This window comes from Corythoichthys intestinalis, chromosome 14 (genome assembly GCF_030265065.1).
Source record: "Corythoichthys intestinalis isolate RoL2023-P3 chromosome 14, ASM3026506v1, whole genome shotgun sequence".
NCBI classification, from domain to species: domain Eukaryota; kingdom Metazoa; phylum Chordata; class Actinopteri; order Syngnathiformes; family Syngnathidae; genus Corythoichthys; species Corythoichthys intestinalis.
In genome coordinates, this window is record NC_080408.1 from 21,339,904 (window position 1) to 21,357,968 (window position 18,065).

At 38.3% G+C, this 18,065-nt stretch overlaps 1 protein-coding gene across 2 annotated transcripts in view; it reads left to right on the top strand.

The window, feature by feature from the left end:
* Nucleotides 1-17,837, top strand: part of dipk1aa (divergent protein kinase domain 1Aa) — a 32,427-nt gene extending 14,590 nt beyond the window's left edge. For both annotated transcript variants that reach the window (XM_057856862.1, XM_057856861.1), the window contains 4 exons: nt 5,906-6,013; nt 6,095-6,271; nt 6,340-6,471; nt 10,831-17,837. In XM_057856862.1, the coding sequence (XP_057712845.1) occupies nt 5,906-6,013; nt 6,095-6,271; nt 6,340-6,471; nt 10,831-11,511 (1,098 nt within the window). In that variant the 3' untranslated portion in view covers nt 11,512-17,837. The remainder of the gene's footprint in view (nt 1-5,905; nt 6,014-6,094; nt 6,272-6,339; nt 6,472-10,830) is intronic.
* Nucleotides 17,838-18,065: the final 228 nt, after the last annotated feature.

Here is an 18,065-nt window from a genome sequence, read left to right on the forward strand (position 1 = left end):
CGTACACTGCACAAATCTGGCCTTTATGGAAGAGTGGCAAGAAGAAAGCCATTTCTCAAAGATATCCATAAAATGTCTCGTTTAAAGTTTGCCACAAGCCACCTGGGAGACACACCAAACATGTGGAAGAAGGTGCTCTGGTCAGATGAAACCAAAATTGAACTTTTTGGCCACAATGCAAAACGATATGTTTGGCGTAAAAGCAACACAGCTCATCACCCCGAACACACCATCCCCACTGTCAAACATGGTGGTGGCAGCATCATGGTTTGGGCCTGCTTTTCTTCAGCAGGGACAGGGAAGATGGTTAAAATTGACGGGAAGATGGATGCAGCCAAATACAGGAACATTCTGGAAGAAAACCTGTTGGTATCTGCACAAGACCTGAGACTGGGACCGAGATTTATCTTCCAACAGGACAATGATCCAAAACATAAAGCCAAATCTACAATGGAATGGTTAAAAAATAAACGTATCCAGGTGTTAGAATGGCCAAGTCAAAGTCCAGACCTGAATCCAATCAAGAATCTGTGGAAAGAGCTGAAGACTGCTGTTCACAAACACTCTCCATCCAACCTCACTGAGCTCGAGCTGTTTTGCAAGGAAGAATGGGCATGAATGTCAGTCTCTCGATGTGCAAAACTGATAGAAACATACCGCAAGCGACTTGCAGCTGCAATTGGAGCAAAAGGTGGCGCTACAAAGTATTAACGCAAGGGGGCCGAATAATATTGCACGCCCCACTTTTCGGTTTTTTATTTGTTAAAAAAGTTTAAATTATCCAATAAATTTTGTTCCACTTCACGATTGTGTCCCACTTGTTGTTGATTCTTGACAAAAAAATACAATTTTATATCTTTATGTTTGAAGCCTGAAATGTGGCGAAAGGTTGCAAGGTTCAAGGGGGCCGAATACTTTTGCAAGGCACTGTACATAGACTCGTACAGTCAAGGGGACTAAACATAAAATCATCCTGTTTCATGTGGTGATACACATACGATAAATTATTGCTTACAGTTAACGTACCAAACTTTATTTTATTGTCCTGACAGCAGGCTTTATTTCTTTTCACAGACATAAGTAAAACTGGCATACTTATTAATTCCTCCGCTGGGCAAAAAAAATATGGTGGATCCTACCAGATTGAAGGATGTCAAACAGAAGTCTCGCGTGCGTCTCGCTCCTGCGTGAGGCACAGTTCAATGGTTCGTCTTTGGATTAGCTCGCCATCTTGTATCCCAGTTGGAATTTCTCTCTCCAACAATTTTTCAGTCACTTCTTAATCAAGCTTTAATAGCCTATCGAATTCACAAAAATACATAAATAAATAAACTAGGGCTGTCAAACGATTAAAATTTTTAATCGAGTTAATTACAGATTAAAAATTAATTAATCGCAATTAATCGCAATTCAAACCATCTATAAAATATGCCATATTTTTCTGTAAATTATATGTATATTCTGTAAAATAAATTGTTGGAATGGAAAGATAAGACACAAGATGGATATATACATTCAACATACAGTACATAAGGACTGTAGTGGGCATTTCACTCTACTGTCATTTAAATCTGTCTATGCTGTCCTCACTCTGAAGCGTCTACTTTTTCCAAAGCTAGACAGCTAGTGAACGACGCCTTAATAATCAGACTTCTTCCTTTTTCATCTGATTTATTAATAAAATGGCCTCAAACCATTGTCCTCTTTAGACCGTAGTGAAACTACAAAAAAAAGTGCACAAGCATTGCATTAGCAACAACGTTAGCTTAGCACGCTATACAGGTTCACTAAACATAAACAAAAAGCATCTCATACAAAAAATAGAACATTTCGCTTACTAACATAATATGTACATTCTTTACAACAACCATACTTACGGACAAATCTTGTTCAAGGATCATATAAGCACAACATTACAACGTAGGCGTCAGCCCGACACGTCATGCAGCCATATTGAACTGGCAAAAAAGCAATAAACCATGTCGCAAAGCGACCACAAGAGTTCGCTGTTAGACAGCACAAAAAACATTGCTGAAAACTTACCAAAAGGCAGAATACTGTCTGACATGGGACAGTGCGGGACATGTGCGTTAATTGCGTCAAATATTTTAACGTGATTAATTTAAAAAATTAATTACCGTGCGTTAACGCGATAATTTTGACAGCCCTAAAATAAACTAATTCGCACACTAAAGAGCTCTAAGTATGATTTAAAAAAAAGTTATCGTCGAGTGAAGTCGACAAAAGTGCAGTGACGCACGTTATAAACCGACAGAGCAGGTGGCTAGGCTAGGCAAAAAGGAGACATTTTGCGACGTCATATGTTCAATTAACCACCATTTCTTGGTTTACAATAATTGTGTGACAGAAATATCATGAATTAACACTTTTAGCATACACTGACACAAATAATGTGAACTAAAATATTCAACAAATATAAGTAAGTATATTTTTGAACTCACCAAATCCCTTTCAGCAAGCAGTTTGTCACCAAGATGAACAGTGCTTGTGAATAATCCAAGAAATACACCTCTCACAGTTAAAAGAAAGGTTTTAGTGTCATAGTTTTAATCATATTTTAATCTTTATGGCAGTAACTCTAAGTGGACTCACCGCTTCCCTTCCTCAATCACGAATGAGCAATAGCGGTGAAAGTGCGCATTCTACAGGTTAGTGCATTTCGCCAGTAGAGATTTTTTAAATAAAAGCGTTGCGGAAATTTTTAACTTTTTATTTCTTTTAAATCAAATAATTGTTCGTATACTGATTATATCAGGTTTTAAATATTTTTTAAACATAGATTTTTAAACAACTTTCCAATTTAATGTTTAGACAATGTATTCTTTTAATGGTTGTCTTAATCAATGGCTCTTAATTTGGTAACTATGTTAACTTGGGTTACAGAAAAAACAATTGTTGCGATTTTTTGGGGGTTTGCGATATAATATTGCAATATTAAAAAAATATACATCTATTTTTTTTTTTTTTTTTCAAGAAATTTTCACTTGATGACTTGAATAGCTGTTTGGAAAGACTTTGGATGACTCACCATCACCACAGTGTACAGTGATCCCTCGTTTTTTGCGGTTAAGCGGTTAATGGGGACCAGAACCCGCTGCGATAAGTGGAAAACTGCGAAGTAGCGCACCCCCCAATTTTTTTTGTGTGTGTGTGTGTTCTTTATGGTCAATGTATTTCTTCAGATTTAGCATTGGAAATAGATACATATAAGACATGTTTTTTTCCTCACTTTTCCCCCCAAAGTGATTTTAAAAATGTATATAAATAAATGGTTTTTAAGCACTTCAAATGTCATAATTATTATCAGTTTTAAACATAACTGTCCAACCAAATCATTTTTGAACAAGAATAAAGTACTGTAGTTGAAAAATGCTTGGCTTTATTAAATGCTTCTGTTTATCTACCTTAGCTGTAACTCTTGGAGTGACATGTAGAAATTTCAAACTCCTCATGATCACTTCTGGCATTTATTTTATATGTCTCCGACGCCTCCACACACACACATTCATTCCAGCGCGGCTTCCTTGCAGAAACTGTTTAGCAAGTTAAACGATGATTGACACATTCCTCCGCTTTGAAGTCCCCTTCTTTGGCAAGATCTAAGACAACGAGCATCGTTAACTTTGATAAGCAAGTGCTGCAGTGACTGTGAGGAACAAAGGGCTGGGAGAGGGAGGGTGTGAAGCTGTGCGCAGAGCAGAAAGCACGGCGTATGTAGATTTTAAAAAAAAATTGCACGTGCTTGTGATGGGACTATCGCTCACGCGCACATCACGATGGCGATGTTTAAACGATATATCGTTCAGGCTTAGTGCCCGTGCCATCATCAAAAGTTTGACTCTGGTATCCGCCCCCTTTTATGTGAACGCGCAGTAACTATGATTGGGTTAACACACGTTCAGCATATCAACTTCATAATCAGTGTCATAGCACCGAATAACCCCAAACTAGATAATCAGGTTTTGTCAACCCCGGTTTCCTGCTGGAACACCGTTCACAGTACAGGCCACTAGACTGCTTGACTGTGTGGATGGTATTATGAAGTCTGAAGACTACCAACAAATTTTGCAGCATAATGCATACCTGTCAACCCGAGGCTGTTGGCAATCTTACAAATAGTGACGTATGCCCTTACAAATTGGTGACTACAGAAAATCATATTGTTTGATTTTTAAAGAATTTATTTGCAAATCATGGTGGAAAAGAAGTATTTGGTCAATACCAAAAGTTCATCTCAATTAGAGCTGAAAAGAATACTCGAGCAACTCGAGTTTAAAAACTGACCCGAGTAATTTTATTCACCTCGAGGAATCGTTTAATTTTTCCAGCTCTAAGCATCACGTTTTGCCCGACTACTTTTAATGCGAGACAACGCGCTGACGTCATGTGCGTAGAGGACGAAGAAATAAATACCTGACTGCAACCGACAGCTGCTAAAAACTACGCCCGCATGACGATCGTAGCAGGTAGCGTCTGATGCTACGGTGGTAGCAGATAGCGGCTGATGCGTCTCATAGATATCATTTATATATAACAAGATGCGAAATGACAGAGTCGGCGGCGTTACTAAACAGCCGCCATCTTAAAGCAGTATTATTTATTCTGTGAAAACAGCGCTGTAGAGTGAAGAGGGTGTAAAATAAAAACTTAATAATGCTAACTGTCAATTTTAGCTTGGTAGTCATTACTGGATAAAACCTCAAGTAGCACTGGTCCCTAATGTGATCCAATACAGCAGGTATCATATATTTATATTGAAAACAGAAAAAAACTAAAAATCCTATCAGGACTTACAGTTTAGACTAACTTAAAACTTAACTAGAACCTAAAAATAGCTTGACACAAATGGAAATTCAATTGAACCAAGTGGGGAAAAACACCTAACTTTTAAGTGATATGTGTTATCAAGCGTCATGACATTTTTAGGTAAGAAATATACATATTTTTATAAGAACTAGAAGTTTTTTGAGTGAAAGCAGTGAATGTCTTTTTTTTTTTTTTTTTTTTTTATTCTAGTCACATCTGAGATGCAATTGTTGGCTGTTTTCAACAATGTACATCAAAAATAAAGACATTGATTGACTGAAAATGGTTCAATATTAGATGAAATGTCTTGTTTTCTCATGTAAATTTATCATTGCTCTTTTCCTAAGAAAAAATGTTTTATCCGATTACTCGATTATTCGATAGAATTTTAAGTGGATTACTAAAATATTCGATAGCTGCAGCCCTAATCTCAATACTTCGTTATTGCCAACAAAGGGTACATAACAGAGGCCAAACATTTTCTGTAACTCTTCACAAGCTTTTCACACACTGTTGCTGGTATTTTGGCCCATTCCTTCATGCAGATCTCCTCTAGAGCAGTGATATTTTGGGGCTGTCGTTGGGCAACATGGACTTTCAACTCCCTCCACAGATTTTCTATGGGGTTGAGATCTGGAGACTGGCAAGGCCACTTATGGACCTTGAAATGCTTCTTACGAAGCCACTCCTTTGTTGCCCTGGCTGTGTGTTTGGGATCATTGTCATGCTGAAAGACCCAGCCCTTGCTGAAGGAAGGATCATTTTCAACTTATTCTTATAAATATTCTTGTAAGTTAATTTTATCGTTTACACTGTGTTTCGGGGTCATCAACATGTTGTGCCCCCCCGTCCCAAAAGTCAAACTCCGCCTATGGCATTACCTGACAGAATTGGAGGGGTGCCAATACTTTTGGCCAGCAGTGTAGTGTCCTGAAGCTAAAATCAAGAAATGTAAACAAACCGTAATCCAAATATTTGCTTACAGTAACAGGTGTTTATCTGGTTTAAACCTATTTGATCTGAGCACATAATTCTCTCTTTGAACCCACAACAAACATGTATTTCTTGGCCTTTCAAGTGTGACAAATACAAAAGAGGGATCATCGATGGCTCGGCTTGCAGCAGCCTGTGTGATAAAGACACCTTCTACATGAGCAGATGTTTGTCAACGTTCCCCAACAATCAGGTAGGAAACACTGCAGTTTTGCTTTTTTTTTTTTTTTTTTTTTGTTGTCGATTGAAAAGAGGCTTATCGGTGTTTGATCAGGTATACACGGGGAGCTGGGGCGATCGCGAAGGGATCATTCGCTGTCGTTTGGGGAAAGTTACACACGACGAGCTGGGCGAAGAGCCGGAGCCTCAGCGGGAGGCGCCAGCGTTCGATACTCCAACTAGGGGCACGTCGGTGGAGAAGTTCCGGGAGATGGTCTTTAATCACGTCAAGGTCAAAATAATGACCGCGATAGAAGTCCGTTTGTGGTTTTTACCTGGCACTTTTTGTGGCTTTTCTAGTCCAAGCTTGGGGATCAGGCCAACCTCGGCAGTTTGGTGAGCGTGATCCTGTCGGTGGCGGACGGCAACAAAGATGGAAAAGTTTCCCTGCCGGAGGCTCGTTCCATGTGGGCGCTTCTACAGATTGATGAGGTCAATCACAGCCGACGTCCATTTTTCCAATGTGCTGTAGTTACAAATACTGTTACTCAGCATTGGTTTGAGCCTTTTAATTATTGTGTTAGTCTTTAGTATGAAACTACATATTAGTCTTAGTCAAATCGCATACAAAATTTGTCTAGTTTTAGTTGGACGATATTGGTTATCGGTTAAAAAGGTCAACTCTAAAAGGGCTAAATTTCGGACTTGTAGGGTAAGTTTGAAATTTGAAACGGAACAGTTTTTGCCCAAAATAGCAACTTCCTAATTTTCATATCAGAAACTTAATACTGGAGGAAAGCAGAACCATCTAAATTTTACTCAACAAAAGCAAAATATGCATTTTTCTATATACGATCACAACTTATTTAGGCTAAATTCCGCTATTGTACAGAGGTACAAAATCCAACATGGCGGCCGTCACGAAACAGAGTTAAAGTTGAAAATTATTTTCAAATAAATACTTAAATCGCAGAATTTCTATAGATATGAACGTAAAACAGTCTAGATTCTTATGTAAATATTTCAAGCCAAAGTTACACTTTTATCAATTTTTACAATTTTATCCATTGTTTTTTTTTTTTCCACAACTTTTCAAAGTGCAGGCATATTGCTATTTAATATAATAATTACCTTGCCTCCTCAACCAACTCACTCTTGAGCAGTGGTGTCCAAACTATTCCACATCGGGCCGCAGTGGATGCTGGATTTCATTCCTACAAAACAAGACGACATATTTTCACCAATCTGGTGTCTCACAAGTGTAATCAGTTGCTTGTAGTCAGGTGCTGCTTGTTTTAGCACAAACTTCATTGGTTAAACTGTCTGTGCTCGATTGGTAAGAACAAAAACCAGGACCCACAGCGGCCACAGAGACCCACAGGTTTGGACACACATGCTCTTGAGACACTCCTGCCTGCTTGGGTGCAGTAAAACCTTCGTCCTATTTCCACCTAAATCCGGCGTTAGAAAGCCGCGTGTGTTTGAGTTTATCACAGTAAAAGCCAAATGCTCTGCCTGGGTTGGCCACCTACGGCAGGGATCTCCAAACCGGTCCTCGATGGCCGCTGTGGGTCCTGGTTTTTGTTCATACCGATCAAGCACAGCAATGGTGCCACCAGCGAGTGACCAAATTTTTTGGCCACTCCAGTGGTCAGCATAACAGTGGGGTGTTGAGGGTGCTGCAGCACCCCCTGGTGTTAAACCGAGGCTTATTGGACCTTTTATTTTTCAAACGTGTTCGTGTGTCATTGCCATCAAGTAGCAGGGCGCTTTTATTTCCAGTACAAAAACTCCAAAACACACTGTAGGAGAAATAGAACGCTGTCTTTGTAATAGCCTAGTAGTAGTAGTACGTAAACTATCCAGCATGTATGGAGAAAATGCGCAATCATGACAAATTTGGACCAAAATGGCTCTTCTTGGATGGAAAATCTAAAAAAGCTGTGAGTGACTCCAGCGCCGCTGCAGTATAATGTCAGATTGTAGTAGCTGTGGAACTCAAAATGTTGACTGTACTGTTATGGACTGTGCGCATTAAATCATTAGTAACATTAAATACAGCACAATACACCAAAGTATAACAGTAGGTGTGTCCTTAAGTCTTTCTGATAGTTTTCTTCTGGCCTTTTTACTGCAACAACATAATAAAAACCTGAAATTATGGCTTTTAGTTTTGGTGTGCCACCCTAAGATTTTAAGTGGCCCCGTCTGGCCACCCCTATGAACAATTTCTGGAGGCGCCACTGAAGCACAGACCTTTTAACCAATGTGGTTTCTACTAAAACAAGCAGCACCTGACTGCAATCATCGGATTACACTTATAAAACACCAGATTGGTGAAAAGGTGGTCTTGTTTTGTTGGGGTGAAATCCTTCACCCACTGCGACCCTATGCGGAATAGTTTGGAGACCACTGCCCTACGGGAAGGCGTGGCACAATGTCTGGAGGAGCTGTCTTGTCAGCTGATGGGTGAGTCTATGGTCACCCTGTATTATTCAAACTCATGCTAAATGAATCAGTTGTCCAGGTTATAGGCCTCATTTTCCGAGATTTCAAATATCTTTCTTTCGATTGCTTCAAGTCAAAATAGATAGGATATGTGATAGACTTCATAATTATATTGACGGGACACATTCCACAGACACTGCGCCACGCCTTCAAGTAGAGGGCCGTCCCACACTCCGCTTCAGTTATTCGCAGTCGGTCGCAGTTATTCAACACATGCAGCGATCCAACAGTGGATTTAGGTTGAAAAAGTATGAAAGCTTTACCGCATACAAACAGAAAAGATTGTCTCAGGAGTGATTTGTTTGAGGATTCAAGGTTATTATTACCGTATTGGCCCGAATATAAGACAGTGTTTTTTGCGTTGAAATAAGACTGAAAAAGAGGGTGTCGTCTTATATTCGCGGTCTAGACATTATACCCATTCACGACGCTAGATGGCACCAGATATCATTGAAGCGATGTTCTGTCATGACAGATCTCAGCTACTCTTCCCATTCACGACGCTAGATGGCGCCAGATATCATTGAAGCGATGTTCTGTCATGACAAATCTCAGCTACTCTCAAGTTTAAGCAGTTTTGCATAATTTTATGGCAATGTTGTTTCAAGACTACAGTTACAGTTAGACTTCACTTTGATGGTTAATGCTGTTATTGCAATTTTGTTGTCTTATCACAATAGATTGGTTTATTTACATTTCAAAAACCAGAAGCCATTCATTTATGAATGTGATTGCACTTTAATTTACATATTTAAATGTTCAGATATTAAGATTTGAATGAGGCAAAATAACATGCTTTTTCTCTCAAATATATTGTTATATTCATTTGTTTTGGATGTACTGTAGTAATTTTCTGTGTGAAAATTAATTTGGTGTTCAAAAAGTCTTTTTTTCAAACTTGTGTCTTGAAAAAGAGGGGGGTCGTCTTATAATCAGAGCCGTCCTATATTTGGGCCAATACGGTATTTTCTACCACGCATGCATTTTGAAATGTTGTGAAAAAAAATCAATGGGAGAAATTAACCCCTACGGCATTGACATCTGAATTTGCAATATTTGCTTTTCAGAATCGAGACTGTTTTGCGTTCATATCTAATAAGAATTCAGGGATTTAAGCATTTATTCACAAGAATTTACAACGTAAAAAGCTCTTTGTGTTGAAACGGCGGCGCCACAGTGGCTTAAAGACGAGCAGCACATTCAACATATTTACGTAAAATAAATGTTAACTGCCCGTTTTTTGCTTTTAACCAAGAATCGAGGCTGTTTTACGTTCATATCTATTAAGAATTCAGGGATTTAAGCATTTATTCACAAGAATTTTCAACGTAAAAAGCTCTTTGTGTTGAAAAGGCGGCGCCGCAGTGGCTTTAAGACGAGCAGCACATTCAACATATTTACGTAAAATAAATGCTAACTGCCCGTTTTTTTGCTTTTAATCAAGAATCGAGACTGTTTTATGTCCATATCTATAAAGAATTCAGGGATTTACGCATACAAGAATTTTCAACGTAAAAAGCTCTGTGTTGATAAGGCCGCGCCACAGTGGCTTAATGATTAGCTGCACGTTCGACATATTTACGTAAAATAGATGCTAACTGCCCGCTTTTTTTTTTTTTTTCCGCTTTTAACCAAGAATCGAGACTGTTTTGCGTTCATATCTTTAAAGAATTCAGGGATTTAAGCATTTATTCACAAGAATTTTAAACGTAAAAAGCTCTTTGTGTTGAAAAGGCGGCGCCACAGTGGCTTCAAGACTAGCAGCATATTTGACATATTTACATAAATTAAATGCTAACTGCCCGGTTCTTTGCTCTTTTAACAAAGAATTGAGGCCGTTTTACTTTCATATCTATTTTACATAAAATAAATGCTAACTGCTGGGTTTTTTGCTCTTTTAACAAAGATTCGAGACTGTTTTACGTTCATATCTATTAAGAATTCAGGGATTTAAACATTTATTCACAAGAATTTTCAACGTAAAAAGCTTTTTGTGTTGAAAAGGCAGCGCCACAGTGGCTTAAAGATGAGCAGCACGTTCAACATATTTACGTAAAATAAATGCTAACTGCCCGTTTTTTTTTGTTTTGGGGTTTTTTTTGCTTTTAACCAAGAATCAAGACTGTTTTACGTCCATATCAATAAAGGATTCAGGGATTTAAGCATTTATTCACAAGAATTTTCATCGTAAAAAGCTCTTTGTCTATGTTTCCACTCGGTCAGCTTTGACGTAGATAGTCCCCGCGTCCCGTCAATATATTATGAGGTCTATGGATATCTATTACCTTCACTGGCCTTTGTGTATTTGTTTTTAATGACGCCCAACCTGCGGGTGTGTTTCAGGTTCTACTGGGTTTGCTTCTCCAAGAACGCGGCCACACCCCTCGCCTCCTGGGCTACTGCGGCGACTTGTACATGACTGAACGGGTACCCCATGGCCCCCTGTACGGTCTGTCTGTCCCCCAGCCATCAGTCTCTTGGCTCCCAGGTGGCTTCCGGCGTGCGACCGACCGGTGGTTGGCCCCCTCGTGGCCCCGCAAAGCAAAGATCTCCATGGGCCTCCTGGAACTGGTGGAGGACATCTTCCACGGCACTTACGGCAGCTTCTTTATCTGCGACATGGCGGCGGCGCGTTTCGGATACACCGACGGCCACGAGCTGCGGCTGACAGACGCTCGGGCGCTGGTGCCCGAGAGCCAGTTTCGTCAGGGGATGCGGGCACTGAGCTGCCGCACGGATGAAGACTGCGTGTACGGCGCCGACTGCCGGACAGCGTGCGACGCTGTGCGGCGACGCTGCGGAGAGGAGCCGCTCAGGCCTAATTTGGCCAAAGTGTGCGGCGCGCTGAAGGACTACCTGCTGCACGGGGCGCCGGGCGCCCTGCGGGAGGAGCTGGAGAGGCACCTGTACGCCTGCATGGCCCTCAAGGGCAATGCCGTGCAGTTGAACATGGAGCACTCGCTGCTGCTCAATAACTTGAAGTCTCTGCTGTGGAGACAGATCTCCCACACCAAGGATTCGTGACCGGCAGCTAGTCAGGTCTAGCAATACTGTGAGATAATGTCAAGGAGAGCACATGGAGGTTCTTATAAAGGTACACAGCTGCCAGTACTTTACTATATATATTTTTTAGGGCTGTCAAACGATAAACATTTTTAATCGAGTTAATCACAGCTTAAAAAAATAATCGTAATTAATCGCTATTCAAACCATCTATAAAATATGCCATATTTTTCTGTAAATTATTGTTGGAATGGAAAGATAAGACACAAGACGGATATATACATTCAACATACTGTACATAAGTACTGTATTTGTTTATTATAACAACAAATAAAAACGATGGCATTAACATTATTAACATTCTGTTAAAGTGATCCATGGATAGAAAGGTTTGTAGTTCTTAAAAGATACATTTTAGTACAAGTTAGAGAAATTTTATATTAAAACCACTCTTAATGTTTTTGTTTTAATAAAATTTGTAAAATTTTCAATCAAAAAATAAACTAGTAGCTCGCCATTGTTGATGTCAATAATTACACAATGCTCATGGTGCTGAAACCCATAAAATCAGTTGCATCCAAGCGCCAGCAGAGGGCGACAAAACACCAAAAAACACACGTAACAAATGGACATGACACTGTGCTGTCATTTTAATCTGCTTGAGCGCGGCATGTGCGTTAAATGCGTCAAATATTTTACCGTGATTAATTTAAAAAATTACCGCCCGTCAACGCGATAATTTTGACAGCCCTAATTTTTTTTTTTTACAGTGTACTGACGCAAAAGGTTTAGAATGTTATTTTTTAGGGCCAACCTATACTGCACATTTTTACACATTTACAGGGGAGCTTCAGTTTAGTTCAGTTAAACCTAAAAAAATATAAGTGAAAATGTAAATATATATCTGAAATCTTGAAATACTGAAGATTAATTACAAGAATTTCATAAATGTCAAAGGCTTTGACCACTGAATGCCAGGCAGGGAATGAATTAATATTAGTTTGTGGAAGATTCCCATTTGATGTGATGAATTTTGCATGATTATTTGGGATATTCATTTGAGATGTCGGAACTCAGCAGATTACACTCGTATGGGAAAACATGGATTAGTAATGAAGGTTTTTAAAACTTCAAGAACACTGGTTCGGGTTTGTTACACGATTTCACTGTCAGTTTTCATGAATGATGCTTTTTTTTGTGTGTCACATTTCCAGTCGGGTTGATACTTATTACTCAATGTGGTATTACGGGCATTGCAAGCAACTACACGTGGTGGTCAGTTTGGAAGATATGGAAGTTTATTGCATTTATTTAAAAAAATATATTTTCCAAGTTATTTATTTTGGAGGGTGCTCTTGGTTTAATGTACATTGAGGAAAATAAGTTTTTGAACACCCTGCAATTTTGCAAGTTCTCCCACTTAGAAATGGGTGGGTTTGAAATTTTCATGGTAGGTGCTTGCCCACTGTGAGTAACAGTCTAAGGAAAAAATATCCAGAAATCACAGTATGATTTATAACAATTTATTTGTATTATCCTGCTGCAAATAAGTATTTGAAAACCTGTCTATTAGCTAGAATTGTGAGCTTCAAAGACCTATTAGTTGCCTTTAAAAAGTCCAACGAATAAGTAGAGCGGAGGTGGACTTTCTGACTTTTTGACCTGTTTGAGGCAGTTAGCTGCATATAAACACCTGTCCACCCCATGCAATCAGGAAAAATCTAATTCCTAACATGGTCAAGACCAAAGAGCTGTCCAAAGACGCCAGAGACAGAATTGTAGACCTCTACAAGGCTGGACAGGATTTTGGGGCAATTGCCAAGCAGCTTGGTGATATAAAATCCAACGTAGGAGCAATTATTAGAAAATGAAAGAAGCTAAACATGATTGTCAATCTCCCTCGGACTGGGGCTCCGTGCAAGATCTACCTTGTAGGGTCTCGATCCTAAGAATGGTGAGGAATCAGCCAAGAACTACACGGGGGGAGCTGGTTAATGACCTGAAAGGAGCTGGGACCACCATGTCCAAGGTTACTGTTGGTAATACACTAACATGTCATGGTTTAATATCATGCTTAGCATGAAAGGTTCCATTGCTTAAACCAGCCCATATCCAAGCCTGTTTTAAGTTTGCCAATGACCATTTGGATGATCCAGAGGAGTCATGTGGTATTATGAGATCAAAATTGAACTCCTTGGTCTTAATTCCACTCATTGTGTTTGGAGGAAGAAGAACGATGAGTACCATCCCAAGAACACCATCCCTACTGCGAAGCATGGGGTGGTAACATCATGCCTTGGGGGTGTTTTTCTACATATGGGACTAGACGACGGCACTGTATTAAGTAGAGGATGACCAGGTCCATGTATTGTGAGATTTTGGAGAATAACATTCTTCCCTCAGTTTAGAGCATTGAAGGCCAGTACTTACTGGGTCTTCCAACATGACAATGGCCCAAAGCAGACAGCCAGAATAACCAAGGAGTGGCTTCGTAAAAAGTGTATCAAGGTTCTGGAGGGTTCTAGCCAGTCTCCAGACTTAAACCCAATAGAAAATCTTTGGAGGAAGCGCAAACTGTTTCTGAGTGACAGCAAATAAACCTGATTGATCTAGAGAAGATCTGTGTGGAGCAGCGGTGCATAATCCCTGCTGCAGTCGGTGCAAACCTGGTCAAAAGTTACAGGAAATGGTTGATCTCTGTAATTGTAATCAAATGCTACTGTCCTAAATATTAACACCGATTTTCTGTTGTTCCGGTGTTCAAATACTTATTTGCAGCGGTGTGATACTAATAAATTGTTTTTTTTTTAAAAACCACTGTGATTTCTGGATTTTTTTTTGATTGGCTCTCACAGTGGACAGGCACCTACCATGAAAATCTAAAATGCACCCATCGTATCTAAATGGTAAAACTTGTCAAATCACAGGGTGTTGAAATACTTATTTTTTCCCCCAATTAATGTTGGAGTAATGTTTCAGTATGTTTTCCGGGATTATTTTTCCGAATACTTGTCAAATGTTCCAATATAATAACGAATTATTTTGAAACATTTTTCAGTTCTTTCAACTATTTTATTTGTATTTTTTCCCCAACTGAATGCAGTACGCTTCCGTAGAAACAAGCACAATTATATTGCACATGAATAGCTGTATGGTCATGAATGTTAGCCACTTATTTTTGGCTCATCACACTGCATTAGTTGTTTCACCTATCACAGTGCCATAAAAATATGCTGAATTAGTTTTATGAATGTTATAAGTGAAGCTAATTTTCCAATCCTGTGACTGCACGACAATGCTGTATGAAAGATGAAGGACTGAACGCTGCTGTCTGTTTCAAAGAAGGAAAAATATGCATGATTTTGCACAACTGGGACTTCAGTACACACTATTTTGATGTCATACCACATGCCTTGTTCTTTTTAAATCATAAAATGTTATGACTATTTGAATTGACAGTGAATGATGTTTTAGCAATTTTTTTCAAGGTATAACAATTTTTGTTTGCTTTGCTCCTTATATTATTCTTTACCAATTTATCGGTTTTGTCTTAAAATGGTCTTCTTCAGTGAAAGTATTTAGATGATCGTACTGTATATGAAGCGTGCAGCAGTGGTTCAAACCATGCTCACTGCAAGGACAAAACTATACGAGCTGCCACAATCAGCTACTCACTAGTTTGAATGTTTTTAAATCAAATTGCCTTCTATGATCATCTTACCGACAAATATTTGATTACTGTTGTTTTTGATGAAAGCAGACTAATCTTGGTAAATATTAAAGGTAAAGAATCTTTGAGTTAGCGGGGGTTTGATTAGTAGAGATGATATCAACAAATTCCGTGCAGTTTTTTAGTTGTTTCAGGGTTCTGGAGTGGCTATGCAAAGTCAATGGTGTCTGCTTGGCATACAATCAAAAAACAACATTTGCACACATGAGAATCACCAATGATACTAGTACATGCAATCAACAGTGTTGGCTATGTTTTAAGGATAAAGTTAATTAAACTTACCAATTTCCATGTAAATAATTGTAGTATGAACAGCAACATTTCTAATCCAGCAGCTCAGCAGGGGACAGGCTTTCTAGGCAAGCAGGGCAGTGATATTTTTTTCACCGCTGATTATTTTGTGGGAACGAAAGAGACTCCCCAGCAGACTGCGCACGAGTGGCCGAAGCACTCCTCTGTTGCAGTTGCATTACATATCTAGGGGAAAAAAATAGTCCTGCAGAATGAAATAAATTAAAGCAGTTTGGTGTAACACAGTAGCTACATGGGTATCTCGAACAATGATCTGCATTTTTAATTTGACTGTTAACGGGCATGAAAATGGGTCAGGGGTTACAAAGGTGAGAAGGGTGTGGAGGAAATATGTTCCTGTACTCTATACAACCCAAAAAAATATTGAGCTCTGTCGACCCACACTGTGTTTCAGCAGGGCAGTGCAGAGACCGGTGCTCATAGATCAAAAGGGGCACATGAACAAGTATTAAATACACCTTACAACAACATAACTTCAATTTTAATCAGCTTTAGATTATAAGTGGCTGTGACATACTTTAATTGGGAGGGGGCAACAGTGAATAGAAATCAACACTGTCATCAACACTTTCTGGCTGTGACTCAGTCACTGCCTCTTTTCTTCCTTCAACCTCTACATCAAAACTTCAACTTGTTGCTCATCTGAGAACAAACCACATCAGATGGTCACTGAGCCACCAACAGCAGTTTTCTCAAAACTATTATTTCATTATCATCAATATTTGACAACTCTAGCGCCTAATAATTAATAAAGCAATGACATAAAATCTTATAAATAACATTGTAATTGTGTTTATAATTGTATTTTATACCCGACTATCCTTGCAAACTGTTATTCTTACTAAGTGTGCTATTCTCCCAGCTAATGAGGTATCCACTGCCTTTAGCAGCCTCATCCAACTCCTTTTTTTCCATCCCTCAATCTCCTTTCCTTACTAGGCATGTTTACATAATGAAATATAAATCTTAAATTCAAACAGACTTCCCGGTGGCATTTATTTTTAAAGCTTTCTTAATATCTTTCTCAATAACTATTGAAGTAGATTTGTGTCTTTATTATTCAATCCCAAAAACAAGTTGCTTCGATCAAAAACAAAGGTGCTTCAATCAAAATATATATTTTCAATCCCAAAAAAAGTCACTTCAAAATAAAAATAAAAAATGTGTTTGAATGCAAAAATAAATTTGAGTTAAAAAAAAGCATTTGAAAACTATTTTTTTGATTGAAACAACTTTTTTGTTTGAAGTAATGTTCTGCGTTTTGGCCACATTTTGGCTAGGACATTTGTGTCTTTATTATTCAATCAAAAAGATAAGTTGCTTCAAACATATATTTTTTAAAAATTCACTTTAAAAAAAAAAAAAAAAAGTCATAGAAAAAGTTTGCGCATGTGTCAATCATTGTTTAAGTGAGCAGCTTGAGAGGATTCAACTACTATGAAGCATTTAATAAAGCCAATCATTTTACTACTACTATATTCTTGTTTAAAAATAATTCGGTGGGACAGTAACATGTTTAAAACTTTTAATTATTACTTTTTGAAGTGCTTAAAAACCATTTATCAATTATACTTTGGGGACAAACGACTGAAAAAACATGTCATGTTATATAATGTATATATTTTTTAAATCTCCCGACCCACCCCAAAAAAAATGTTCTCCTCGAATCTACACAATTCACGTAGGTCACTCTTTTTGACTTCAAAACAGCGAATTTCGCCGAAAGGTGAGACATTTTCATGCCTGTGTTAAATATGTTAATATTTTTACTGGCATGCTAAGCAGGTGCCATTGACTTGTGCTAGCTTAGCACTCTGGAGACCTGAAACTTAATAACTGACAACTGCGTTAAACTCCCCACTAACTCGAAGATTAAGCCTAATGTAAAAAAATCTGAACTTCCCTTTTAAACACTATTTTGGAAAATGTTTTTAGTTCTACTGCACATTGACAGCTAACAACTTTAACCCATATTAATAAAACGGCGAATATTCTAATTTATATATGGCGGAAAACACAAGACTGAAAAAGAAGTTTCTGCTCTTGCACCCTTCTTTAAAATAAACTGTATTTTAAGCCAAAACAACTGTTGTGTTTGATAGAACATTATGTTTATATGGTCCCATAGCACATGGCGCATTAGCCCCCGAACTATTTTTAATTTGTCTGTCTTACCCTGAAAACCCCCGTTTACAGACGTCACGCAACCACTTTTGTTTCAACCCAGCCATAAAAACAATTATATTATTCAAAATGTCATTTTTAGTTTAGAATCATTAATCGATGTGTAAGATTTAGTTAAAAATTTTAGTTAAAAAAAAAAAAAAAGACTAAAAAATTATCGCATATCTTATACTTTTAAACAAATGAAAAAAATGGCGTCTGTAAAAAAAGTCACGGATATCTACCTAATAACTATCGATTAATTTTATTTTTTTTTGTCACTGACGCATGTTCCCCAATACGTTAAATAATTGATCCAAACAAAGAAAAATTGGGGAAAAAAAACATTTAAAAGGGTACATATATGAAA